This window comes from Sus scrofa, chromosome 3 (genome assembly GCF_054392235.1).
Source record: "Sus scrofa isolate SSC_HxYL_T2T_F1_AM1 chromosome 3, Sscrofa_HxYL_maternal_Yorkshire_Landrace_v2.0, whole genome shotgun sequence".
Lineage (NCBI taxonomy): Eukaryota > Metazoa > Chordata > Mammalia > Artiodactyla > Suidae > Sus > Sus scrofa.
In genome coordinates, this window is record NC_139385.1 from 71,288,085 (window position 1) to 71,314,925 (window position 26,841).

The 26,841-nt window shown below is 53.2% G+C and overlaps 4 protein-coding genes across 20 annotated transcripts; 2 read left to right on the forward strand and 2 right to left on the reverse strand.

The window, feature by feature from the left end:
• C3H2orf68 (chromosome 3 C2orf68 homolog) lies at nucleotides 1-6,704 on the forward strand (the record flags this gene model as incomplete). The annotated part of the gene is made up of 3 exons (XM_085018811.1): nucleotides 1-613; nucleotides 1,760-1,911; nucleotides 2,276-6,704. Coding segments are annotated over 3 exons (888 nt in total), but the record flags the coding sequence as incomplete, so codon positions are not given.
• Nucleotides 6,705-10,415: 3,711 nt separating this feature from the next.
• On the forward strand, nucleotides 10,416-14,655 carry TMEM150A (transmembrane protein 150A). Of its 10 annotated transcripts, none has more exons than XM_085018807.1 (8): nucleotides 10,416-10,508; nucleotides 11,012-11,192; nucleotides 11,647-11,835; nucleotides 12,036-12,122; nucleotides 12,747-12,814; nucleotides 13,154-13,281; nucleotides 13,475-13,652; nucleotides 13,877-14,655. In XM_085018807.1, exons 5-8 carry the CDS (start codon nucleotides 12,811-12,813, stop codon nucleotides 14,116-14,118), a joined length of 552 nt encoding a protein of 183 aa, XP_084874933.1. In that variant the 5' UTR covers nucleotides 10,416-10,508; nucleotides 11,012-11,192; nucleotides 11,647-11,835; nucleotides 12,036-12,122; nucleotides 12,747-12,810; the 3' UTR covers nucleotides 14,119-14,655. The 10 variants fall into 10 exon arrangements, with proteins under 10 accessions (XP_084874933.1, XP_005655267.1, XP_005655268.1 ...); XM_005655210.4 differs by having other exon boundaries at nucleotides 11,647-11,694; nucleotides 12,012-12,122; XM_005655211.4 differs by having other exon boundaries at nucleotides 11,647-11,694; nucleotides 12,012-12,122; nucleotides 12,750-12,814.
• On the reverse strand, nucleotides 14,605-17,742 carry RNF181 (ring finger protein 181). Of its 8 annotated transcripts, none has more exons than XR_014839484.1 (5): nucleotides 17,633-17,734; nucleotides 16,881-17,011; nucleotides 16,588-16,662; nucleotides 16,328-16,402; nucleotides 15,920-16,055 (listed from the first exon to the last, which is right to left on the reverse strand). XR_014839484.1 is itself a non-coding variant. In NM_001243378.1 (5 exons), exons 1-5 carry the CDS (start codon nucleotides 17,716-17,718, stop codon nucleotides 15,996-15,998), a joined length of 462 nt encoding a protein of 153 aa, NP_001230307.1. In that variant the 5' UTR covers nucleotides 17,719-17,742; the 3' UTR covers nucleotides 15,920-15,995. The 8 variants fall into 8 exon arrangements, 5 of the variants coding, with proteins under 5 accessions (XP_084871895.1, NP_001230307.1, XP_084871897.1 ...); XR_014839485.1 differs by having other exon boundaries at nucleotides 16,328-16,435; XR_014839483.1 differs by having other exon boundaries at nucleotides 16,588-16,793.
• A 3,278-nt stretch (nucleotides 17,743-21,020) lies between these two features.
• Nucleotides 21,021-25,302, reverse strand: VAMP5 (vesicle associated membrane protein 5). Its single transcript, XM_085020117.1, has 3 exons — nucleotides 25,092-25,302; nucleotides 21,951-22,088; nucleotides 21,021-21,468 (listed from the first exon to the last, which is right to left on the reverse strand). Exons 1-3 carry the CDS (start codon nucleotides 25,164-25,166, stop codon nucleotides 21,259-21,261), a joined length of 423 nt encoding a protein of 140 aa, XP_084876243.1. The 5' UTR covers nucleotides 25,167-25,302; the 3' UTR covers nucleotides 21,021-21,258.
• Between the last annotated feature and the right edge of the window lie 1,539 nt (nucleotides 25,303-26,841).

Below are 26,841 nucleotides of genomic sequence, written 5' to 3' on the forward strand. Positions count from 1 at the left end.
ATTTTCTGGTGCATCAGCAGTAAGCCTAAATCCTGCTTTCTTATTGATAACGTCACAAAAAAGGCAAGGCCCCGCCGGGGGAATGGAAGTCGCGCACGTCCCATTCCCAGCACCACTCCACCAGCCCAGCTCACGCCTGGAACTCCGCGCGTGGTGACGCTCGGCCCGGTCGGCCGGTTCCCCGCCGACGTCAGGGTGCGGAGCCGGAAGTCGAGCGACGGGTGGCGCGGAGTTCTGCCTGCTGGAGGGCTGCCGTTGGAGCCGTTGAGGCGGAGGCGGCGCAGCTCCGCGCACAGAGCTCCAGATGGAATCGGCGCCGGGGCCCGGACCCGGCCTCTGCTACAAGCCGGGCGGGCGGCTGGACATGAGCCACGGCTTCGTCCACCACATTCGACGGAACCAGCTCGCCCGGTACCTCCCCGCCCCGCGCCACCGGCGCCACCCCTGGCCTGGCCTGGCCCGGCCGTCCCTGACTCCCGCTCGGCTCCCCGCAGGGACGACTACGACAAGAAGGTAAAGCAGGCGGCCAAGGAGAAGGTGAGGAGGCGGCACACGCCCGCGCCCACTCGGCCCCGCAAGCCGGACCTGCAGGTGTATCTGCCGCGACACCGAGGTGAGGCCGCCTGCCTCTAGCCCTCTGCCTGAACGCACTCTTCCTTTCTATATGGCAAAAAACAAACAACGAAAAAAAGAAACACACTCCTTAACCCCCAAGGCTCAGTTCATCTCGTCCCTTCCCGGAACTTCCGCCTCGACGCTCTCCAGCTGCCTCTCAGTGGTTCTCCCGGCAGAACAGGGACCCTCAAGACTAGTTAAGCAACACTATTACTGGACATACCTGGGAAGCGGCAGGAAGTTGTCTGCTGGTTTGCCCCCACTATACTGAATTCTCATATTCCCACCATCTAACAGAAAAAAAAAGGTTTGGCACTGTTCTAGACGACCAGGACATACCTGTGACATGAAGCCCAAACCCAGTTAATGACCTTCCCCCTAGCTTCCCACCCCCAGTTTCTCTGCCCTCTAGAGAGAGTTAAACCTACACCGCTAAATTTGTCGAGCCATCCTTAAAGTGTTTTTAGGTGTTAGGTACATCAATTCGTTTAGTTTCAAGAGGATCTCATAAAATGGGAATTTTCACGGGTTTCACAGTCAGGAAAACAGGTACAAACAAAGAGATTGAGTAACTTGCCTGAGATCTCTGAGAAGTAAATGGTAGAGCCTGGCCTGAACCCAGACAGATCCCTATCCACTTCTCTACTATTCTCCAATACTGTAGACAAAATGTGCATTCATGTACCTATTCGGAGATGGCTCTCTTCTGGTCCTGGGGCAGGGATAAAGGTGAATAAAACTGATGGGTGCCATGTTGTGCATACACACACACACATACACATTCTTGGTCCATGAGAAGATTGAGGTTTTGTTGTGTTTAGGGCTACACATGCGGCATATGGAAGTTCCCAGGCTAGGGGTCAGATCGGAGCTGTACCCACTGCCCTACACCACAGCTACAGCACACTGGATCCTAGCCACGTCTTGGACCTACACCAGAGCTCATGGCACTGATCCGAAACCACTAAGCAGGGCCAGGAATCAAACCTGCATCCTTAAGGATCCTATTCAGATTCGTCTCCACTGAGCCATGACGGGAACTCTGCTTGGGGCTTTCTTTATGGCATGTTTTCCTATATCATCTCTGTGCAGGAGCTCCAGCAGCCTTCCCCATATCCCTCTCACTCTGGTTCCATCCTTCCAGATGCCTCTACCCATCCAAGCAACCCAGACTGTGAGGAATCCAGTGAAAGCAGCAGTAGTGGCGGCTCTGAGCCAGAGCCTCCCGGTCATCAGCTCTTCTGCCTAGAATATGAGGCGGACAGCGGAGACATCACATCAGTTATCGTGTATCAGGTATGCCTAGTGGAAACAGCTGCAGCCTGAAGGTCCTGGGCCGTGATGGAAATCACTGCCAGACCCTGAGCCACTGTTTTCCTCAGGGCCAGTGGGAAGTGTCTGCCCCACATGAGGGCACAGACCGCTGGGCGATGCGTTTGAGCACAAGTCCCTCCCTTCACACAGTGACTGTCAGCGGGCAACAGGGAGGGCTCGAAGCCCCCAGTTGAGAGTCACTATTACAGGGGACGCCTGGGAAATGACAGGCACTAGCAAGAAGTTGTGAGTCACAGAGTTCTGTGAGAGTGTTGTCTGGGGACAGGGCAGGTTGCCTTTCCAGAAGAGACCAGGCCCTGAGCTTCCTGATTCTTCCCCCACGTAGGATGATGATCCAGGAAGGGTGAGTGACAAGGTGTCAGCACATACGCCTCTGGAGCCACCTATGCGAGAGGCCCTCAAGTTGCGCATCCAGGAGGAGATTGCAAAGCGTCAGAGCCGACCCTGACCAGCCTGGATTCGCTGCCCAGGGAGCCGCCCTTAGTTTGGGGGTGCCAGGACCAGTCTGGGCTGATCTTGAGACACCCCCCCACACCAGAGCCGCCACATCTACAGGAAAAGGGCGTCACCAGGACTATGCCTGGCCGCCTCCCTTGTAGCCATTCTTTCTTGTAGATTGGCCCATTTGACCAGCCAATTTCTGGGATTTTTTGAGGATTTTGTTTGGTTAGTTTGGTGTTCTGGAAGTAAGGATCCCAAGGAGAGCTGAGGTTTATGAAGCCTTGTGCCAACGTGCCGCTTTCTCTCTGGGGTCACATGCTCTGGGACACCCACCTCATGAGCCCTCTTTGTTATGGTTCCTTTCTTCCATATTTGTCCTCACTTCATCCCTGCTTTCCTAGATCTTTTCAGCTCTGTGTCTTTGTTCTTTTCTTTCCTTCCTTTCTTTCTTTCTCCAAATTCATCAGTTCCACTACCACCCCCCCCCCCCACCTCCCAGTGTGACTGGGCACCTACAGCTGCTCAGGACTTGGCAGGTGGGGGTTCTGGGCTCTACCTTTCTAACCAGCTCTCCAGTGATTCTGGTACCAATCCAGTGGGAGCTCTTCTTTGATGCTCACATACAATCATGTCCCCTCCCCTTCCAGGGCTTTTGCACATTTCTCTCATGCCCGGCTGCTTAGCCTGGTCTAAGGCACCTAGAAAGATGATGCCAGAACTAAACTGAGAGGATTTCTCGTCCTGCCTTGGTTCGGACTACAGAGCCCCAGCTTCTAACCTCACCCCCCACCCCTGAGCTGTGAACAGACCGTCCTCTGTTCAGGCTGAAGAGGGATTATCAAAACAAGCTTGAAACTGTGTTACCAAGTATGATTGAACAGTCTTTAATGCCCACAGGAAGGGAAATTCAACATGAGCAATAATCGCCTATTCAATCATTGCCTAGTTGGGAAAAAGGAAAAAAAAAAAAAAGCCTGAACAGTGCCCTCAGGGGAGCAAAGGGAGCCTCTGTGGTCTGTCCTTCCCCTGCTCTGTGCTTTCTCCCGTCCTACCTCCCAAGAAGGCCTGAGAATGAGGCTCCCAAGCATGTCCCTGCTTTCACCGAAGTGAACATTATTCCTCGTGCAGGCTGGGGCTAAGGTGTCAGGGCTCCACAGCGGATCCTGTGCACTGCAGGTCCAGGCCACTGCAGTTTTCCAGCAAATGGGCCTAAGCTCAGTCACTGAATTATGGGGTTTAAGGGAACCCCTGAGCACTGAGACGTCTTCAAACCAAAGCCCCCCTGCCCTGCCCCAGAGGTTTCTCCTCACACATCAGGGTCTCAAGATCCATCTGGCTGGTCCCTCTCAGCAGCTTTTCTCTTAAAGGACAAAAAAAAGCAGCCGAGGGCACTTTTGACTTGTGCCCCCACAGCCCTGAAAATCTCCCACCTCGGAAACGGAGCAAGGCAGCTACTTCAGCTGCATTGTTAACATGCAGCAAGTCACAGCTTGCAGGGAAAGGTGAGTGAAGTGGATACATTAGAAAGGCCTCCTTGGAGTTCCCACTGTGGCATAACAGGATCTGTGCTGTCTTAGGAGTGCTGGGACACAGGTTCAAACCCCGGCCCGGCACGGGGACTAAGGATCCAGCGTTGCCACAGCTGTGGCATAGGTGGCAACTGCAGCTTGGATCTGATCCCTGGCCCAGGGAACTCCAGATGCCTAGGGGCAGCCAAAAAAGAAAAAGGGGAAAAAAAAGAAATGCCTCCTTAAGAAGGCAGCCAGGAACCAGCACGCTCCTGACCCACAGGGCTGGCCCAAGTTTCAGTGCCTTAAACTTGCCCGTCCTGGGCTTTGTTCTGCTTTCAAAGGAGAAAGTCCATCCTCACTCAGTCAGGCTGGAAGTGCCTTTTGACTTCTAAAGTTAACTACCCTCTAGAACCTCCCCTATTGAGGATTCTCCGCCTTAACTCTATCTGCAGTCTTCCTGCAGCTCAGAGGACCAGTCATGTCAGTCTGCCAGCTCCTCAGCTCAGCTCAGCTGGCCTGGATGGAGCATTTTGCTGGAACTCTTAGGCTTCCTAGTCTGGAAATACTTTTAGGGTTCGTTTTCTCACAGTTGGATGACCCATTTCCTGGATGTATTACGGAATTTAGCAAGCAGACCAGAAGAGGAGGCCGGATGGCACTTTTAGCCTCCATCCCTGTTTTGTGACAAGCGTACCTATTCTGTTCTCCTTTGTTGATCATGTAATCCTCACAGTCTGAGGTAAGACACTGAAGGGAACTTCCTTGCAAACTTTCTCTAAAGGTGCTTGCCTTATCAAGTGCACATAAAGTATTTTCCACACAAGAAAGCTTTCTAATTCTTAGCTAATTTGTGCCATGGGACTATATAAGCGCTAAGCCTGATACTTAAGTGAGAAGTTGGCCTTCAGAGCAGGCCTGTTGGTGGGAATGTTGCCATGGCTCCAGGGCTGCCTGAAATGCTTCCTTGCTGGTGGCCCACAGCCCCCTGACAGCCTTAGAGCTCAGGCTCATTGCTCCCGCCATCCCTCAGCCCAGCCCAAGATGGTGCTATCCAGCTAATTTACCAGACCTGCCTCCCAGTGCCTTTCATCTCTTTTCACATATCAGCACTTTGCCCTCAAGGAGCATGTTCCAGAGCATTTCCCAGAGGCTCTAAAGATGTCCCAAAGAGGACTGTCCCGTGCTGTTTGGTGCAGTGACAACAGCGTTAGACTAGCAGGCCGCTTCCGAGTCAACATTCATTTGACAAGATGTGATCACCACCACCTTAAAAAAAGAAAAGGCTAGTAGGCTGATAGGCCTATCTCATGCTCATCCAAAAAGAAGTGTTTTTGAAGTTCCCTTTGTGGCTCAGTGGTTAATGAAACTAACTAGAATCCATGGGAATGCAGGTTCAATTCCTGGATTCGCTCAGTGGGTTAAGGATCCAGCGCTGCAGTGAGCTGTGGTGTTGCAGATGCAGCTCAGATCCCACATTGCTGTGGTGTAAACTGGCGGCTGCAGCTCTGATTCAACCCCTGCCTGGGAACTTCCATATGCTGTGGGTGCAGCCCTAAAAAACCAAAAAAATGACTGGTGGCCTGATATCTCACGCTCATCCAAAAAGAATTGTTCTTAGTGTTCCCTTGTGGTGCAGTGGGTTAAGGATCTGGTGTCACTGCAGCAGTTCATGTAGCTGCTGTGGCATGTGTTCAATCCTTGGCTCAGGTGCTTTTGCATGCTGTGGGCACAGCCAAAAAAAAAATTCCAAGGCTTAGCCTCAGTAAATGAACACTTCATTTTGTTTCTATTTTGTTTTGTTTTGTTTTTTGGCCATACCCTTGGCATGTGGAAGTTCCTGGCTCAGGGATCAAACCCAAGCCATAGCAGTGACATTGCCCAGTCCTTAACCACTAGGCCACCAGGGAACTCCTCAAACCTTGGATTTGAAGACTTTGTGTTTCCTGGGCCACAGCAGGTGATGGTACAAATAGAAGAAGCTGGGGTTTGCAAGGGCTTTCGGCCATTCCAGAGTAAACACTAAACTTGAGTTCCAGCCAGTTGGCAAGTGTGGAAGTGTTTGAAGAATGGTAATGCAAGAAGGTTTCCCTACTCAGCTTTTTGAACTGAGTGCAAGTAAGTGCCTGGCCAGCCAGTAGGACCAGTGTGGGCAGTTAGAAATGCTTCTCCCTGTGGACAAGCCCCTGAAAGGGACATTCCATCTTCATTGGCCCACTCCAGTGGTCACTGCCATCTAGAGATTAGCCCATGAAACTGGAAGAAACCCTTTGGGATGGTGAGTCTCCAGCCTGCTGGGCATCTGGCAGGAATTGTGGATGATGGGGTAGGGATCCCCAGCCGGTACATAAGTGTAAATGAGGCCTCTGCAAATAGAAGAAAAAGGACAGATCAGTTTCCTACCTCTGAGCCTTCTCTAGGGAGAATCATCATGGAATGTTGATAATTATCTGAAACATTTTAAGTGTCCTTGTTGAATTCCTGTCCTGTCCATGAAGAATGAAATGACCAAGAAGCCACAGGCACCCATCCCAAATTTCCCCAGGAGCTGGAGTGATGCCAGAAGGGAAAAGAGTGAATGGCTCCTCTGCCTTCTCAGAGCCACCAGAACGAGAGACTGGTTACTCTGGTTGTATCGTGTTAAATGTATTAGAAGCCATACATTCTTCTGTTTTCTCATTTCCAGTGTTTTCTGCTGTGTGGATGAATAAAGTGGTATGTGCAAAATATTTGAAAGTCCTGAAGGGAAGGTGCTTTCCAAATACAGTGTTCTTTTTAACTAATAAACTTACTATTTTTATAGCACTGTTTTTGCCAAGAGTTGTGAAATCACTTGTGTACCTAGGGGAGTGAAGATTATATGCTGCCCTAAAGTCATTCAGCACCATAGAATCAGCACTTGAAATCTCATTTCTTGTTCAGCCTATTTTAAGAACTGTCCTGGTTGGAGCATAACAAGCAGACTCACGTGGCATTAGAGCTGGAAGGGACGTTTAAGGACATCTGGTCCTACTTCTTACCTGATAAGCAACTCTTCCCTACTGACTGCCCATGAAAAGAGCCCTTCTGTCTGGGGCTAATTCTATCTTAGGGACCACTCAGACTGTCCAGTTAAGCCAAAATCTACCTCCTTGTCAAGGCTCTGGAGTGCTTGCCTTATCTCCACTTTATGATGGAACAGCCAGTTTGGAACCTCAGCCCTCTCAGGCCTTCCCCCATGATCATGGTTGGAGAAGAACTCAAACCCAGCTCAGTAGAGGACAGTAAATGCTGATTAAGAATCACAAAGCTGCGAGTTCCCATCCTCTTTGAATTTTTACAAAGAAAGAGAAGATACCTTCTGTCTCTTCCTTTTCCCAATCTCTGTCATCAAAGGGAAAAGCAGATAGGGGTTTGGTACCAATAATTCTCCAGCTCTCTCTGCATATATATCCATATGCACATGTATACACACACAGAGTTTTAAACAGTCAATTACAAACATTGAATCCTCAAAATAGATATGAGCCCAAGCTCTGGATCTGAATGCCAGCTCCATCACTTAGCTGCTCTGTGACCTTGGGCAAAATATTTCATCTCTCTGTATTTTACTTTATCTATAAACTGAGGTAATAAAAATAGCAATGTCAAAGTTTTGGGGAATGGATTCAGTAAGATGATACATGTACAGTGATTACCTTAGTTTCTGGCCTGTAGCAAGTGCTTTAATAAATGTTAGCCATTATTATTAAAAAAAACAAAACAAAACAAAAAAAAAAACACCACAAAGCTGGGAGTTACCATTATGGCTCAATGGGTTAAGAATGCGACTAGCATCCACAAGGATGTGGGCTCCATCCCTGGCCTCGCTCAGTGGGTTAAGGATTGATATAGTCACGAGCTGTGGGGTAGGTTGCAGAGACAACTTGGATCCCATGTTGCTGGGCTGTGGTATACACTGGCAGCTGCAGCTCTAATTCAACCCCCAGCCCAGGAACTTGCATATGCTGTGGGTGTGGCCCTAAAAAGGAAAAAAAAAGGGATCAAAAGCTTCCAGTGAGGTTAGGAAATGATGAGGGTTCACAGCACCATCGGGCAGAGAGAACAAGGTACCTGCTCCAATAGGTACAGCCCCGGGCAGGAAAATGATGCTTCTCTGTAAATTAGAAAGAGACACTCCTGGGGAGTTCCCGTCATGGCACAGCGGAAACGAATCTGACTAGGAACCATGAGGTTACAGGTTCGATCTCTGGCCTTGCTCAGCGGGTCAAGGACCTGATGTTGTTGTGAGCTGTAGTGTAGGTTGCAGATGCAGCTTGGATCTGGAGTTGATGTGGCTGTGGCATAGACCAGCAGTTGCAGCTCTAATTCAACCCCTAGTGTGGGAACTTCCATATTCCTCGGGTGCAGCCCTAAAAAAGAAGGGTGGGGGTGGGGGAAGAGGCACTCCTTTGTCCTGGGGCACAGAGCATGGCTAGCAGAAGGTGGGCTGGATTTTATAGCCACTGCTCCTTCATCCAGGTATTGCACAGTGATGACTCTGCATAGCCATGTTTCTTGGTCCTCTTTTAACTACCCGATCTGATTTGGAACAGGTTTCCTGTTTCCATTTTTACCTAACACCAGGTCCAAAAGCATTTTCCCCTCTGCAAGCCATTGTCCAGCTAGGTTATCTGCTCCATTTCCCCCACAGTACGAGGCCCTACTTTGGCCTATTACCTTTGCATTGCCAGTGCTGCTGAATTTAAGCTCCTTAGTTCCTGGCAGCCTGGGTCCACGCTCCCTTTCAGATAAAGATCTCTCAGCACCAGTGTTGTCTCACAAGGGCTCCAGCAGATGCTGGGCTGCCTTTGAGAGTGCCAGGCACATTTCTGATGTATAAGATGATTCCCTGCCTTTTTAATCATGAAAAGAAATGTCCAGGAGAGCACCATCAAGCCAGCAGCCACTGCAGCCGCCCCAACCTGTGCGCTCTGAGGGGATTCAGGATGGAGAAAAGCAGATTGGCCCTAGGTAGTTAAGGTGCATATCAAAGGAATGGTTTCAGGGAGCCCAGACTCTTCCAGAATGCAGAAAAGCACTAAATTCATTAACTTGGGATGGCTGGTTTTCTCTAACAGCAATCTTTTGATATTCTGCCTACCTCGTTTTTTCTTGCAAAAACTCCTATAGGAGTTTCCATAGTGGCACAGTGGAAATGAATCCGACAAGGAACCGTGAGGTTGCAGGTTCTATCCCTCGCCTCCCTCGGTAAGCTGTGGTATAGTTCTCAGAGGCGGCTCGGATCTGGCCTTGCTGTGGCTGTGGTGTAGACTGGCAGCTGTAGCTTCAATTGGACCTCCAGCCTGGGAACCTCCACATGCCTTGAGTGCAGCCCTAAAAAGCCAAGAAAAAACAAAACAAAACACCTCCTCTATATCCTGGCTTCTCCCTTACCTCTTCAGAGCAGTCCCTCAGAGCTCTCTGAAAGGCTGCCTCCTGGGATCGTGTCCTCAGAAAGTTCACTGAATAGAAAATAATTCTCAACTTGCAGGCTGCGCTTTTTTTTTTTTTTTTTTCAGTCAACATGAATTCTGATGAAGCTGTTGGGTAACTTATCCTCACACTATCCTGGTTGCCTTTTTTTTTTTTTTTTTTTAAAGCCCTATCCACAGCATGGGGAAGTTCCTGGGCCAGGGATAGAACCTCGTGCCACCGGAGCCACCTGAGCCACTGCAATGACAATGCTGGATCCTTAACCCTGCTGAGCTACATTCGAACTCCTATCCTGGTTTCTTCTCCCTAAATTGCTGTGGGTCTCCCGCCTTCCTCTCTTGCCTACCAACACCTGGCCCGCCACGTATGTCTACTTAGAAAGGGTACTGTTTCAATCAAGTGTCCAGCAGTCAGGAAACCTGCGTGGGACGCTAACTTCTGGACAGTACTCCATGTACTTGTACCCTTGAAAATAAAAAGTATCTGGTGAAAGTAGCCCTCCTCCAGAGTTTGCTGAGCAGAGGGAAGCAGAAGCCAAATCCAAGGGCGCTAGAATTTCTTAAGGAACAGCCAAGGCTTTGTGCTCGCTGCTCTGTAGCCTCGCCTCGCCTTGGACCGAGGCAGGCACCGGGCGCCACACTGAGGGAGCCCAAAGTCTCACTGTCGGCCAGTCCAGGCTGCAAAGTGTGCCCCGCGGCGGAGGGAGGCTTCCTCCAACCACGTGCACGGTGACAATTTCAGGTGCAGCCAGAAGGCAGCGGAAACCCCGGGAGCTTCCCGCCTCACGAAGCTTCCACTGCAGGAGCAGGGCAAACGGGGGATTGTCCTCTCGGCATCACGGTGTCAGAGTCTCCGCTCGGGTTCCACGCCACCGCCCTCCGCGCCCAGGTTCCCCAAAGTCAGGGCACCTCCCACCCTTGCAGCGTGACGCGGGCGCAGGGGCTCGGGAGTTGTAGTCCCCGGCTGGCCGCGAGCGCGGGGGCCGTGCTGGCGCGGACTCCACGTCCCGGCGGGCGGCGCGGCGCGGCCTGGGGCGCTGGGGGCGGGGCCGCTCGGCCCTTTAAACCATTCCAGGGCCGCTCTGAGGTCTGCAGCCGGGGACGGCGCCACACGGGGGTCGAGCAGGGCGCGGCGGCGGCGGGGCGCTCCGGGGAGGTGCGTACTGTGCCCCTTCCTCTCCCGGGACCTTCAGGGATCCCCGCGGAGGTGCGGGTCCCCGGGTCCCAGGGGCTCACGCGTACCCACGCGGGCCAGCGGAGGTCGGACTGGGCTTCCCCCTTGAACACGCCCCTTCCCCGGGGCGCCGGCGGTCCGGTGGCAGGCTGCACTCCACCGGGCCCGCCCCCACCCCCAGGCTTTCGTTGGCGTGGCCCCCCGGCCTGTCCTGACTCCAGCCCCTCTTCCACCCCTGGACCCTCAGGCCAAGGAAGGTAGCTCCCTTTCCAGATGTTAGGGCCCCGAGGCGTCTCTGAATATCTGGGTGGAACGCGGAGGCCCCCCGGTGGATGCCTGAGGGTGTCCACGTTGTGGCGGGGGCTCAGCCCCAAGTGTGGGCGCCCAGAGCCGCCGCGGGAGCCCTGAATCAGGTATTCCTCTTCCCCCTCACCGGCTTTGGCCGGTCACCAGACCCTGGACTTTGACCTGTCTCTCTCCACCAGGCCCGGGCAGCTGATGGTTTTGGCGAAGTATCTTAAGGTAGCTGGGCCCACCCCCTCTCCCCCACCTACCTCTTGTCCTCCCCCCCACACCACCACCACCCTGGCTCCCCTCCCTCATGACCGCCTGGATCCTCCTTCCTGTCAGCCTGTCCGCATTCTCCATCACTGGCCTATGGACCGTGTGAGTAAAGAGGGGGATGGGGGGAGGTAACTAGGGGACAAAATGGACCCAGGCTGAGGAGGGGCAGGGCCCAGCCAGGACCCAACAGGAGCCTGATGGCACACACAAAGTCCCTTGTCCTGTTGCAGGCTCCAGAATGGTAGCCAGGCTCGCGCCGGCTCTCTTCAAAGCCTGGCCTGGTGCCTGGGCACACAGTTCCTTGGAACAAGCTGGCACCACAGCGTCCAGCAGAGTGGCCCTGACAGACACACTTCTAGCCTGGGTAGCTCCCAGAGGTCCTCTAGTTTGGTGGACCACGCTGTGGGTTCCAGAGTAGCGTGAAGCTGCAGGGCCACCCCAACTTGACTCCCGGGAAAGGACAGTGAAGCTGCATGGGGGTGGAATCAAAGGGAACGGGTCCGTGGAGGAAGGCTGGGGGCACCGTGGGGGCAGGGTGACAGTTGTGCTCCCGCAGGTATGCCATGGCCGTGATGAACCACCACGTGTGCCCCGTGGAGAACTGGTATGGCACACTCTGCAGACAGCCTCACTCTAAAGCCCCCTTCATCTCTCTTCCCTCTTGGGCCGGGGCTGCCTCGAGCCAGATGGAGACCCTGGGCCTCACCGCTCTTCTCTGACATTGGCAGCGCCTGCCCCTCCCCAGGCATGGCTTCATGCCCACCTACCTGCTTCCCACCACCATTCGCCCCTTTGGCTTCTGTCTCAGGCGGGGCCCTGGGAAGTGGGCTCTTCCGCCCCTGCCAAGGGAGGCCTGGGAGGGTGGTCTCTGAGAGGCCTGAGGGTACAGACCAAGGGCCTGAGGGCACCCCTTTCCCCCAGGCTACTCTCTGTCCTGCCTGCCAGGTCCTACAACGAATCCTGCTCTCCTGACCCCACTGAGCAAGGGGGCCCCAAGACCTGCTGCACTCTGGACGATGTCCCCCTCATCAGGTAAGGCCTAGAAACTGGGCAGGTCACAGGGACCCAAGGCCCTGCTGGAACCCCAGCCACCCTCCTCCGGCAAAGGACTGTCTGTGGGTCTCAGGAATAATCATTCTGTTAAGAGCCCTTATTTACGATACCACTGACTAATTACTATGTGCCAGACTCTGTGCTGAACACTCTACATGCATAGCATCACTTAATCTTCCTGCATCGGGGCAGCTATTGTTTTCATCATTTTATAGGCAAGGAGACCGGGACTGAGCTATGTCACCCATTTGGGCCTCTCAGCTATGCAGTGGAGGCACCTGGACTAAGTCCAGGCTCTCTCACTGCCCAGGCCAGGCTCTGGCTTAAGAAAAGCCGGACCGGCTACAGGCTTGACAGCCTCGAGGAGTCCAAGGAGCCCCAGGGCCTGCTGAGCAATCCTGGGCACTCCCTGACTCCTTGGGGGGAGGCGCGGCCCGCCTAGGACCAATTGTTTGTGAGGGACACCTGGCCTTTCTCATTAGCCAGTGGCTGGGCTGCTAAGGAACGGGTGCAGATAAGGCCAGCAAGAGAGAGCAGGTGCGCCAGATGGGGGCCTCATGGTGCTCCTGCCCCCCTCACTCTGTCCTCGCCCCCTCCTTTTAGCAGGTGCGGCACGTACCCCCCAGAGAGCTGCCTCTTCAGCCTCATTGGCAATGTGGGTGCTTTCATGGGTGAGTTGTGCCCTCAGCCCCCCACCCCCTGCCCAGCCCAGCCCACCCTACCCTCATACCTGCTTCCCAGAAAGGCCGAAGAGCCCCTTGCTTCGCACAGCCCAGCCTACTAAGGGCTAAGGCAAGAGGGGCCACTTCTCTTTGTTCCTTGGAGGCCAGAGGCTGACCCCCCCCACCCCACCCCCGGCCAAGCCACCCTAGTAGGGCACGCCACCTGCCCACCTGGTCCCTTTGGGCCGCCCTCAGGGTATCTGGTGGGAAGCTCATGAGTTCTCTGGGCTGGGTCAAGGCCTGAGGAAGATGCCAGTGCGGCTTCACCTGTGCTTTCCCGCCCCCCAGTGGCCCTGATCTGCCTCCTGCGCTACGGGCAGCTCCTGGAGCAGGGCCGGCATTCCTGGGTCAACACCACAACGCTCATCACAGGCTGCACCAACGCCGCGGGCCTCGTGCTGTTGGGCAACTTTCAGGTGCGCCCACCTGCCGCCTCTTGAACTTCCCTAACAGGGGCTCTCTGCAGGGGCCTCAGTTCCCCTGAGAGTGGACCCAAGCTGCAGGGTCTGCCCCTCCAGGTCGGGGGTTGGGAGAGGAGGGCCTGAGAGGAGGCGGGGAGTAAAAGGAGGTGGGGGGCTGCCTCACAGATGAGCCCCTCTCTGGGCCCAGGTGGATCACGCCAAAGCTCTGCACTATGTTGGAACTGGCGTGGCCTTCACCACCGGGCTGCTCTTTGTCTGCCTGCACTGTGCCCTCTCCTACCACGGGGCCACTGCCCCCCAGGACCTAGCCGTGGCCTACCTGCGGATTGTGCTGGCAGCCATCGCCTTTGTCACTCTGATCCTCAGTATCCTTCCAGGACGGGCAGCCAGGAACTCCTCCTACGGCCCAGGCCCTGTCCCGCCCAAGGTGGGGCTGGGGGTGGCCCCTGCCCCGTGTGGCCTTGTGCTCCCCGTCCTGGGAGGTGAGGCCTGGCCCTTGGCCCCAGCCTGGTCACATAGCTGGGAAGGCAGGAAGGGTGCCGCCAGGCTCCCGCACCCCCCACGGGAAGTTTCCTTAGCTCCACCGCAGGTGGCGTCTTCTTCATCCACGAGAGTTCACAGCTGCAGCACGGGGCGGCCCTGTGTGAGTGGATGTTTGTAATCGACATCCTCATCTTCTACGGCACCTTCAGCTACGAGTTTGGGGTGGTCTCCTCAGAGACACTGGTGGCTGCCCTGCAGCCTGCCCCCGGCCGGGCCTGCAAGTCCTCTGGGAGCAGCAGCGCATCCACCCACCTCAACTGTGCCCCTGAGAGCGTCGCCATGATCTGAGGTCTGGGGAGGGGTGGCTGGCCCCACCTCCACAGCTCCCTTCCCCGTATCGCCTTTGCATTTATTTTGTACCAAAAAACAATTCTGAGAAAGTATTCTGTTGGGGCGGAGGCTTCCTCATGCCTGGAGGAGCGGCCGTCCCACACCCACCTGTGCCATAGAGGAGCGGGCGCTGGCAGCCTCCTGGGCTGTGCATCGCCAGCCCCCACACTGCAGTGTTATTTTATTGTTTAAAGGTCACATATCCTCATTCACCCAGCCAGCCCTTCAGGTGCCTTCTACTCCCCAGTGCCAAGGCCAGACCACTGGGGTTTCCTGCTGCAGGAATTGGGGGCTGGGAACAGCAAGAGGGATAGAAGTCTTGGGGGCAGGGGTGAGCACTCCTTAGTCTTTGTGAAGGCCCACTTTGGGGCCCAAGGAGCTGCACTGGGATTCTTCACTCTGCCCCCTTTCTTTAGGGCAAATAACACAGCAGAACCATGTGGGTTATTTTAGTACTTTTTTTTTATATGTCTATTAAAAGAATTCTAATTTGCATGTTTGTGGTCTGTTCTGGAGCACCAGAGAGGGCCTGACCCAGGATGGCTTTCCCTAGGCATAGGAAGGGAGAAGCCCCTGTCTCTGAGACGGTCCTGAGTACCCACTGGTCTTGGAGAGCAAGGCTGCCAAGAACAAAGGATGCCGAGTGTTACCAAAATACCCATCAAGGGCTTGAAGCCCCTTCTGGGCCTTTAAACAATCTAAAGAGCTGATCTGGGGAGTTCCCTGGTGGCCTAGCACTCAAGGAACTGGCGTTGTCACTGCTGGGGTGTGTGTTCAATCCCTGGCCCAGGAACTTTGGCATGCCTCAGGCACAGCAAAAAAAAAAAAAAAAAAAAAAAAAAGAAGCTGGTCTTACCTGATTATTTCACACTTCCTACTCTGCTCATTGTCTGATCTGAAGTATGACCACACCAGGGGATATGAGGAAGTGGGGGTGCAGAGAGCAACTTTAAAATGTTAGAAGCTGGGAGTTCCCATTGCAGCACAGCAGAAACAAATCTGACTAGTATCCACCATGAGAATGTGGATTCCATCCCTGGCCTCGCTCGGCGGATTGAGGATCTGGCATTGCCATGAGCTGTGGTGTAGGTCACAGGCGCAGCTGGGATCTGGTATTACTGTGGCTGTGGCATTGGCTGGCAGCTGCAGCTCCAATTCAACCCTTAGCCTGGGAACCTCCTTATGCCATGGGTGCGGCCCTAAAAAAAGCAAAAAAACATAAAATGTTAGAAGCTGAGTTCCTGATGTGGCACAGTTGGATTAGCAGCGGGTTGGGAGTGCTAGGACTCAGGTTCATTCCCTGGCCTGGCACAGTGGGTTAAGGATCTGATGTTGCCACAGCTGTGGTGTGGATGTGATCCCTGGCCCAGGGCTCCATATGCCATAGGGCGGCCAAAAAAAAAAAAATTAATTAAAAAATATTAGAAGCAATTTTTGCAATGGAACTAAAGAAAGCCTCGGGTTCCGAGGTTGACTAAAGATTGCAGGGGGAGGATGTGGGCCAGTTTTTTGTTACCAACTACTGAGTGCCAGACTCTGACACATTTTGCTTTCCAACCACTAACACACAGGCCCAAGCCCTGGACTGGTCCAGTGATCAGTGAATAGGACCCTACTGCCTGCAGGCTAGCAGGCTTGGCAGGGAGGGATTCATAGCCTAGTACCTTCTGCAGCTCAGAACAATCTTCCCCAATAGCAGCAGACATGGAATGGAGGGTACAGCGCCCCCGCCCGGGTCTGTGAGCAATGCAGCCGCAGGTGGGTAAAGAAACCTTTAATGATTCGAGGCGCAAGCGGAAGATGTTGTGGAGGACCAGTGCTCAGCCCCAGCCGCCTCATGTGTACATGGCTCCATGAAGGTTCTCCAGTCGGTGCTTCTGCTGCTGCTTGCGAGCCTGCGGGAAAAAGGGCATGCTGGGCAAAGGCCATACCTGAAGGCTTGGGGGTGAAGAGGCAGGGAAACCAGAGTGGGGCTGGCTCACTGTTTTCAGGCCCCTAGCATCTGCACTGCCAAGGCTCTTTCCCCTTACCAAAGTCCTTGGGAAGGCAGCCAGAGTCAGTGAGCGACCATGAGGCCCACTCAGGCCTGCTGAGGTGGGAACGGGAGCACCAAGGATAGGGCCTTGGGGAGTCCCTTACCACCCCGTCCACTTAGCCAGCCTCCTACCTTATCTCGTCTGTGCTCCTCATAAGTGTCATCATCTGTGGGCAGCTCATGGCGGCACAGGGGGCAGGAGTTTGTCTGGGAAGAGCAGGGCAGTGTACCAACCCGGGTCTGGGTTTTCATAAGCTGATATCCGTCCCCAGCCCCCAATGCCCACCCCTACCCTTCTCCCCTCTCTGATCCCCCCAACAGTCCAGGATCAGAAGGAGACTTGAGAACCGGGCCCAGGGGCAGGGTGAGGGCTGGGAGGAAGGAAGCAGTACCTTGCTCAGCCAGGGCAGAATGCAGCCGGAATGGAAGAGGTGATGGCAAGGCATCTCAATGGCAGTCTCCTCCTCCTCAAATTCCAAAAGACACACGGGGCACTTGAGCTCTTGAGGAGGGAGTGCTAATCAGGAGAGCTGCTGCCGGCCCTACCTCCCAGCTCCCATTCCTGAAGGACACTCTTCCCCCAACCTGGCCTGGAAAACTGAAAGAGCCAGACTATAGTCTGGCTTCCAGATGGGGCGGGTCTGGCAGACTTGCCCCAAATGGTGGAAGGAACTAGTGTCCTCACCGGCCTGAGAGCCTCTGATGACCGTCCTAGGGAGGTTCTCAACCACTGTCTTGGCAGCAGGCGGAGGCAGGTGGTGATCCCAATCTACCACCAGCCCCAAGTCTTCGAAGTCCATCCTATTGAAAAGTGACCTGGGAAGAAGGATGCAACATCAGAACCAAAGGAAACCATACTCTCTCTTTGCTCCCGCAATCCACTGGGCATTAATAACATAAACGCTCTGCTCAGTTAGTAGTACTAATAGCTAGCCCTCAGTCCTGTTCGCTAGAGGAAAAGCACAGTGGGCAATGGCTTTGGGCTGCTATCAGACAACCCCAAGCACGCAAGCTGTTTATTTCCACTTTACACATGAAGCAACAACTCAGAAGTTACTCAGGCCACGCAGGAATGACCTAGTAAAGCCTGATTCCAAGTGGCAGTGAGGCTTCCGTGCTTGGGGTTCCGGCTTAGGCTCACAAGGCCCCTACCCAACCCCCCGGGCCCGCCTACTCTAGTACTTCGTAGAGCTCACTGCCCTCTCGCGCCGACTCCCCCTACTTTCCACTCCAGTCTTTTCCAGAATCCCCTTGCCCGGGTCCGTCCACGGACCATCCAAATTCTCGACTTCCCCTCCAATCTCACCACGGAACTAACTCTGCAGATGATTTAGCAGTCCTCCCCGGAACCCGCTGCCCCAGGTGAGCCGCCTTCTCCAGCCAGCTTCAGCCCAGAAGCCTGCTGCGTAGGCCCTCCCTCCCAGCCCGTGCAGCCACCTTGCGAGCTCCAGCAGCATGTTGGTTCGGGCATCCGGCTCGGGGTCCAACGGCTCGCAGTCGTGTTCATCAAAATAGGACGCCATGGCAGCCGGGCTGTCTGACACAGCCCTCATACCCCTGGACCTCAGGCCCCTGGCGCTGGCCAATAAACTGGTAAGTTGAGAGAGAGAGACCAATCAGAGCGCCCGAAAGGCGGGCACAGTGGCTTCTTCCTCATAAAAAGCGGAAGTATGAACTTTATCACGTCTCATTGGCTCGAGTGAATCAGGTGACCAAAGGCTAAAGCCAATGGCAGGGGCCTGGGCTGGTCAAAAACGTTCATCTCTGAGCCCTAAGGTAAATTCCTGGGAGTGACATGTGGATCCGATCCCGGAGCTTTGAAAAGTCATCGGTCTGGCCTCTAGGGGTCCTCCATTCGCTCTGCGTCTCAGAGAGTCTCAGCAGTGCAGATGCTAGAGACTTCTCAGAGAGGGTGGAGCTGGCCAGGGAAAACCCGGAATCAGGGTGCTTCCCGCTGCTCTGCCTTGGCCCCGCCGGGCATTTCTGCAACCCGCTGCTTGCTCTCTGGTTTGTTCAGGACTTGTCGCTTGACTCTTTCCTGACCTCCGCAAAACAAACAAAAATCTTCTGCGCATTTCTTCTGTATTAGACAAAATAATAAAGGGTGATAAATGGTGGGGCAACCTCCCCAGCCTTCCGGGGGATCAGGAGCCTTCCCAGCTCTTGGAATTGTTATGTAACCTTTAGCCCATTGCTCAACTTCTCCCCTAGTTTTGTAAAACTAGAGGCTTGAATTAAATAAGTAGTTTGCATCCCTGGCTACCCATGAGTCTCCTCGAGAGAGAAGAGGAGGAGTTGCAGCTTTAGGAGAAAAACAAAAACTATGTCTGATATTCTCAAAGATTTTGATTTAACTAATCTAGGTCTGGGTGTGATTTTTTTTTTATTTTTTATTTTTTGCTTTGTAGGGTTGCACTCGAGGCATATGGAGGTTCCCAGGTTAGGGGTCAAATTGGAGCTGCAGCTGCCAGCCTACACCGCAACCACAGTAGCGCCAGATCCCAGCAGCATCTGCGACCTACACCACACAGCTCACAGTAATGCTGGATCCTTAACCCACTGAGCGAGGCCAGGGATCAAACCCACAACCTCATGGTTACTAATCGGATTCGTTTCCACTGTGCCACAACAGAAACTCCTGGGTGTGATATTTTTATAAGTTCTACGGGTGATTCTGATGTGAGACAGGGTTGAGAACCACTGCACTAAATGATTTGGATAACAGCTACCATTTATTTGGCATCTAGAATTATAACATTGATAGATATTTTACACATGGTATAAATAATCCTCACAATTGTCCTAGAAGCTAAGTATCATTATCCCTTTTTACATAGGTAAAACCCAAGCCCGGGAAATGGTTTGCCCAAGTACACAGGGCCTCTACTGGTGTTGCAGACCAAAGTGCAGGGTTGGGTGCCTTCCTCCATCTTTCCCAGGAAAGGCAGATGGAAATGAGCCTACCAGAAGTAACAAGCTCTGTGCCAGTTATTGTCTCAGTAGCCCTCACTCTACCTAACAAGGAACTGCTTCTGTTACCCACTTGACACCGAATTCCCCTTCCCACCCACACTTGAGTTTGAAATGCACTTAAGTGGCCCAGGCAGCAGCTGACCTGCTTCCCAGGTCTTGGGGCCTTTCCTTCTTGTTCTCCTTTTTTTTTTTTAATTTTTTACTTTTATTTTATTTTTATTTTTTTGGTCTTTTTATGGCTGCACGCGGGGGGTATGGAGGTTCCCAGGCTAGGGGTCTAATCGGAGCTGTAGCCTCCAGCCTACGCCAGAGCCACAGCAATGCCAGATCCGAGCCGCATCTGTGACCTACACCACAGCTCACAGCAACGCCGGATCCTTAACCCACTGAGCGAGGCCAGGGACCGAACCCATAACCTCATGGTTCCTAGTAGGATTTGTTAACCACTGTGCCACGATGGGAACTCCTTTTTTTTTTTTTTTTTTTTTTTTGTTTTGTTTTCTTTTTCTTTTTAGGGCTGCACCTGTAGCATATGGAGGTTCCCAGGCTAGGGGCTGAATCGGAGCTGCAGCTGCTGGCCTACTGGCCTACACCACAGCCACAGCAACGCAGGATCCAAACCCTCTCTGCGAGACCCTCTCAGCTCTCAGCAATGCTGTATCATTAACCCACTGAGCGAGGTGAGGGGTTAAACCCACATCCTCATGAATACTAGTCGGATTCTTTTTTTTTTGGCTGCACTCACAGCATATGGAGGTTCCCAGGCTAGAGGTTGAATCAGAGCTGTAGCTGCTGGCCTACACCACAGCCACAGCAACCTTGGATCCAAGCCTCATCTGTGACCTAAACCACAGCTCATGGCAACACCAGATCCTTAACCCACCAAGCAAAGTCAGGGCTTGAACCTGCATCCTCTTGAATGCTAGTCAGATTCGATTCCACTGAGCCATGACAGGAACTCCAATAGTTGGATTCTTAATCCACTGAGCCACAACAGCAACTCCTGGGCCTTTCCTTCTTCCATGGCTTTTACCCAGGAATCTTTCCTGGCACCCTGAAGCCACTGCCTCTCTGGCCCTGTGCGGTCCTGGAGTTTTGAAACTCCAGGCCATCCTTTGTGACCTGCATAATGGCACCACAGGAGGAAGCCTTCTCCCTTTTCCTGCCACTCACCTCACCTGTAATCTGGTTAAAGGTTGAGTTAGAATGTTAGGTGGAGAACTTGGAGAGGAGGTGCTTAAGGAGGAAAAGTCTCTCTGAAGGTGAGAGCTTTCCTCTTTGTCATCCCATCTGGAGTTCCATTGGTCCTCTAATATCCCAAGACTAAGAAAAATATAACAGATTTTGGAGTTCCTGCTGTGGTGCAATGAGATCAGCAGCATCTTGGAAGCATAGGGACACAGGTTGGATCCCTGGTATGGTGGGTTAAGAATCCAGTGTTGCCGCAGCTGCAGCTAGATCACAGCTACAGTTTGGATCTGATCCCTGGCCCAGGAACTCCATATACCACGGGGCGGCCAAAAAAGAAAAAAATAAGTAAATAACAGATTCCATTCTCAGGGAACAGAGGGCACCAGTTGAAGGGTCGGGTTTGGGGGCTGTAAATGTCTTTACGAAGGATCTGTCTGTAGGGTTGGATCAAGTCAGGAAGGGAGAGGAAGGGGCCACTCCCCAGGCCTGGAGTCCTTTGGGACTTTCTGCTTCCTAAGCAGCCCCAGGAGTGGACACGGAGCAGGATGAACCACCCTGGAGGCCATCTCTCTCTCTCTCTCTCTCTCTCTCTCTCTCTCTCTCTCTCTCTCTCTCTCTCTCTCTCACACACACACACACACACACACACACACACACCAGATTTTAACCAAATAGCAGCTTTTACTAAGTTCCGGGTGGAGCTGGCCTGGCATGGCTAGGGCAGCAGGTTGCCCTCAAGAGCCAGTCTGTGATGCGAGAGGCGACAACAAAGGTGTACACGTCAGGGACTGCCCTTCTGCACTCACTGGGGTGGATCAGATGGGCACAAACGCCATGGTCCGCTGAAGACCAGAAGCGGCCAATGCAACTATTCGGCCTCATTTCCAGGCCCAGCTGGGTCAGTCCCCAGTCCCTGAGGCAGAGCCCGCGTTCTGGGCGGGTGGAGCACTGCTGTCCTTGCTACTCTGTGGGAGAAAGACGGCCAACAGCACAATCAGGAGTATGAGCAGGCCACCGCCCACGGCCAGCCCCAAGTAGATCCGGCACCGGAGGTTCTCCCAGCGCTTCTTCTGGGCCAGGGTCTTGGTTGTCTTGCTGAAGGCAGAGCTCTGTGGACACCCCCAGACATAGAGTTGGAGTTAGTGGTTTCCCCAGAGCCCTGGACCAACACTTTCCAGCCCCACCCTGGCAAGGCCTAGTCTCATCCCACAACCTCCCCAGCCTGTCAGCTTCCTTTCTCCACACAGCCTGCCCTGGTCGCCTCCCAGTCTGACTCCTGGTCTCAGACACTGGTGTAGCCCTTAACTCACAGCCAGACAGGCTCAGCCGGGGTTAATAATGCCAGTCGTCAACCTTGAGGAAGAGGAAGGCCCATGGCTTCAAACCAAGGCCTTCATACTTCATGAGGCCTACCCACCTGTTGGGTAGCTAGGCTAGGGGTACCTCAAGAAACCCCCAGGCCCCCCACTGGCCTGTGGATAAGCCTCAGGCCCCACCAAAGGCCTGGGGAGCCTGAGCATAGCCTGAGAGCTCCCTCTGAGGGCCTCTCCTAGCCTCTCCCTCACCATCCCTGCTGCCCCAGGCCTCACACCATGTCCAGGAGTTGGTCTGAACGCTGCTCCAGTTCCGCCAGCTTCCCGTCGCGCTCCAGGACCTTGTCGAAGTTGTTGAGCATGATTTCCGTCACCTCATCCGCCTGCCGCTGGCACCGCTCCAACTCCTTCCCTGCCTGGGCGCCAAGCCCAAGGTCAGGGAGGCATGAGGTCCCCATCTGGCCCTCATCTGGCCCTGGGACCTAGAGGCCTCCATGCCCCTACTGTGCATGCATGTGTGTATTGGCCGGGGTGGGGTGGCCGGGGTGCACGGTGTATGACAAAGGGGAAGGGCCTCTTTCACGTAAGGGTCTGATATGTGCAGAATGAAGGGCCGGCCTCCTGGGTGTGTGTGGCTCATCCGTGGCTCTTCCCTTTGCCCATCAAGGCAGGTCCTAGGTTAACCTTGACTTCCCACATCTCAGCTTCCTCTAAGGCGCCCCAGGATGGAAGCTTCCCAGGACCCACCCTCCTCCAAAACAGACACTTGGCTCACCTTGGCCTTGACCCAATGTGCACTGGCCCTGTGGCTTCCCACTGGCCTGAGAAGGCAGCAAAGAACAAGGAACCAAGCTACCTGGTCAGAGCCAGACAGACAGGAGACCCATCCCCCAGAGCTAGAGACATCATCTCGGACCAGCACATGTTATAGCTTCTGTTTAACCCCACAGGCAAGCACACGAACACAAACTGAGATCACATCTCCCCCCGCCTCCCTCCCTCTGCCTCTGACTAGTCAGGCCAGTTCTGCCTCCTGGCTTGACCTTGTTCCCACATCAATGCTCAAAACTGATTCCCTGTCTGCATTGGGACCTCAGCCTTCCTGGCCTCTGGCCTCCAGCTTTCCAGCCAGCCAGCCAGGATTTTCACTGGGGTCCATGTCACACAGAAGAGACCAACTCTAGCATTTCCCAGCCTGGGCAGCAGCTTCACCTGACAAAAGAATGCTCAGCCCACTGCAGAGGACGGGGAAGGGAGATGCTGGGTCCAAGATGGCAGAGAGGCCAGGAAGAGGAAGAAAGCACAGACGACAAGCAAGAAAGAAACTGGAGTTTGGATGCATGCCACTGGGAGAGTCCCAGGGCAGGAGGGTCTGGGAGGAACTGGAGGCCCAGGGACATGTCAGGGAGATGAACACCAGAGGACAAACAAACCCCAGCAACTCCCTGCACCCAGCCTAATCTCCCAACCCTATTCTCACCTCCTTCCCGCAAGGCATGAGCCAAGCTCCCTTTCCTGCCAGACTATATTGCCCATTGTCTGCACTGGACGTTCTTGGCACTTGACTGAATTCCACTTAAAACCAGAGAATGGGAGTTCCTGTCGTGGCTCAGCAGTTAACGAATCTGACTAGCATCCATGAGGATGCAGGTTCGATCCCTGGCCTCACTCAGTGGGTCAAGGATCCGGCGTTGGCGTGAGCTGTGGTGTAGGTCGCAGAGGCGGCTTGGATCCCGTGTTGCTGTGGCTGTGGTGTAGGCCGGCAGCTGTAGCTCCAATTAGACCCCTAGCCTGGGAACCTCCATATGCCGAAGGTGCGGCCCTAAAAAGCAAAAACAGAGAACGGGATGGGATCTGGTGGTCACAGAGGGCCACCTCCTGCTCAGGCAAGAATCCCCATTCAGGATCCTTGCAGCTGCCTTGCACATAACCTCCAAGCATTCCCAGTCCATGAATCCTACTTCTTCCCCCTGGACCGCAAGCTCCCAGAGCGAGGGCAGGGGCCAGGGTCCTGCCTTTGTCTGCCACCAGCCCGGGGGCCCAGGAGGCCAGCACAGTGCCAGCCATTGCAAGGACTCAGTGAGGGGGCCAACTGCATTATGACTTATCCAAAAGCAACTGTTCTTCTCCAGTTTGTTCTCCTCCAGTGTGTTTATCCTGCCCAGCAGGAGTTTCACAAGGCAGGCATCCGAAACCCAAGTAGGTCAATATTTACTCATAAGCTAGAAAAGCAACTTGCTTAATGAGGGGGCAGGCAAACCATGACAGAGGGGTGCACTCACGGGGCCGCGAAAGCAGGAGCTGGGGAATAAAGTGGAATAATGAAGAAAGCAGGGAGCTCGTATGCATCCTTCCCTTTTCCTGAGTCAACCAACAGCACCGCTATTATTATTACTACATGATTCCACAAGTGTCCACTGCTTGGGAGTCTCTCACATTCAGAGAGTCCAAGAGTCCGGGGAATGGACCAAGATTCAAAACTGAGCCTCACCACTAGAGATGGGTGGGCCTTTGCATATTATTTTTTTCTGTGCTAAACACGACAGCTGTTGTGATCTTATCCTCCAACATGGGGTGATGTCGGGTCAAATTCTTCAAGAGAGCTGGCTGTACTTCCGCCGCAAGCTGTGGCCTCCTTCCCCCACTGCGAAGCCAGGCCTGTCCATAGCCAGGATGGGCCCAGGCCTAAAAGAACACATTCACCCCAGGGAACACAGAGAGTCTCTGACTCTCCTTGGCCCCGCTCAGCCAGAGGAAAAAGACACTGTATGCACAGGCCTCAACTGCCACGTGACAAACAGAGAACTGAGCATCGTGGAAGGAGGTAAGCAACTGGAGGGCAGGCCACGCTGCCCCCTGCCACACAGAACTTGGCACAGCGCCTGGCATGCAGTGGACCACGTGGAAAATATTTTCTGAATGAATTATGTTCTTACAAAGATCACTATAGGAGTTCCCATTGTGGCTCAGCAGGTTAAGAACCCAACTAGGATCCATGAGGAAGGATGTGGGTTCGATCCTTGGCCTTGCTCAGTGGGTTAAGGATCCGGCATTATCGTGAGCTGTGTTGCAGATGGGGCTGGGATCTGGCATTGCTGTGGCTGTGGTGTAGGCCAGCAGCTGCAGCTCCAATCTGACACCTAGCCTGGGAACTTCCATATGCTGCCGCAGGTGCAGCCCTTAAAAAAAAAATGAAAAAATTCACTATAGGCCAGGGAAAAGAGATGTATATGACATAACTAGAGAAAAGAGTTTAGGAGTTCCCTGGTGGCTTAGTTGGTTAAGGATCCAGCATTGTCACTGCTGTGGCGAGAGTTTGAATCCTGGCCTAGGAACTTCCACATGCCATGGGCAGGCATGGACAGAAGTGGAAAACCTTAGGCTGAGAGGCTACGAGAAGGTGTGGGGAAGTGCCATCAGCAAGGGTATGAGGCGATGTCCCCAGGCTGGGGGGAGTGGTGGGTGAGGAGAGGAAGGGTGGGTAAGAGAAGCATTTCCGAGGCTGGAGGTGGGGGAGGTAGGCAGTGCTGTTGGCAGGCGGGGAAGTGTTAGTTAAACAGGAAATTGACAGAATGTCACCCCATGTGCAGAATATCCCTCTTTCCATTCTCAAATCTCCTTTCAGGTTTTTCCAGGCTAGAGTCAGTTGCTCTGAAAACAAATCTCTCAAAAACCTCCCCCGTCAACTCTCCGGTCTCCCCTCTCAGCTGTCATTACCGTCGTCCTCAAAAGGACTCAGACTGGAGTTCCCATTGTGGCTCAGCCAGTTAAGAACTTGACTAGCATCCATGACGATGCGGGTTCGATCCTTGGCCTCGCTCAGTGGGTTAAGGATCCAGTGTTGCCTCGAGGTGCATATAAATGTGGCTTGGATCTGGTGGATCTGGCTGTGATCCAGACCAGCAGCTGAAGCTCCAATTCAACCCCTAGCCTGGGAACTTCCATATGCCGCAGGTGCAGCCCTAAAAAGAAAAAAAAATGTACCTGGGCGGCAATCTGGTGTATCGACTCCTTCCTGGGTCAGCACTCACTTAAGCTCAGGGTCTAAGAGTCAGGGTCTGCATTACAGCCCTGGTTCCTTTAAATCCTGCCTCTGTCGCTCACCGGCTAAGTGACTAAAGACTAAGGATATGACTTTTTTGACCTTCCGCTTCCTCATCTATAAAGTAGTGACAATAATATCTGCCATAATATCAGCCAAGGCATGTGACATGTTACAAATAAAGTTTTTACCAGAGTTCCTGACTTGTACTAAATGCTCAATAAATAATAGCTATTATTATCACTGTAGCCCAAGATTCCCTACCTTTTTTTTTTTTTTTTTTTTTTTAGCTATCGGATCCCAGTACCTACACAATGCTTGTGGTCCATAAAGCCTCTTAGACATTTTGACAAAATACACAACCAAGCAAGCTCTTCCCTTTTGCAAACTTGTGCACTTGTTTCTAACCTAAATATAGAACTTGACACTGGCCTTTGATAACCTGTATCTAGTTTATTTCCATCAGTCACAGCAGACTGTTGAGAAGGTTTTACATCTTGACAGTGGTAACAGCCACCATTCAGTGGGCACATACTCTGAGCTAAGTTCTGTGCTTCCTGCTGTTTATTTCATTTAAGCCTCACAATAATGTGCTTCAATGGGAAAGTGCTGTTATCCCTGTCGTATAAGAAACTGAAGTCAGAAGGGTTAAGTCACCGAACCAAGGTCACAGAGCCAGTGACAAGGAGATCTCAGAGTTGAATCAACTTCGACTCCAAGAATCACATTCTTAACCCCTATGCTGAACTGGATGCAGGTAAAGAAAGGCCAAATGCTTTAGCTGGCTGGCTAAAGACTCACCAGACCTTCTGATGCTGCCAGCTCAACTTGTGTGCATGTGAGTTTGGCTCAAAACTCAAATTCTTTGCACAGGGCCTGAGAGAGGACCATCTATGAGATGAATGATGTCAAGTCATTACTCATTAAATTTCTGTCTTTCCCATCAATATTTTCTTCCTACTCTGTTTCCTATGCCAGTCACCATGCCTGGCACAAAGAAAATGCCCAAGAAACACTTGTTATGTGAGTGAATCAGAGAAGAGGAGGAAAGAAGGGAAAGGAAGGAAAAGAAGGAAAAGTAGGCAAGGCAGATGTGAAGAAGGAAGGGAAAGTGCCGGGGGTTGACG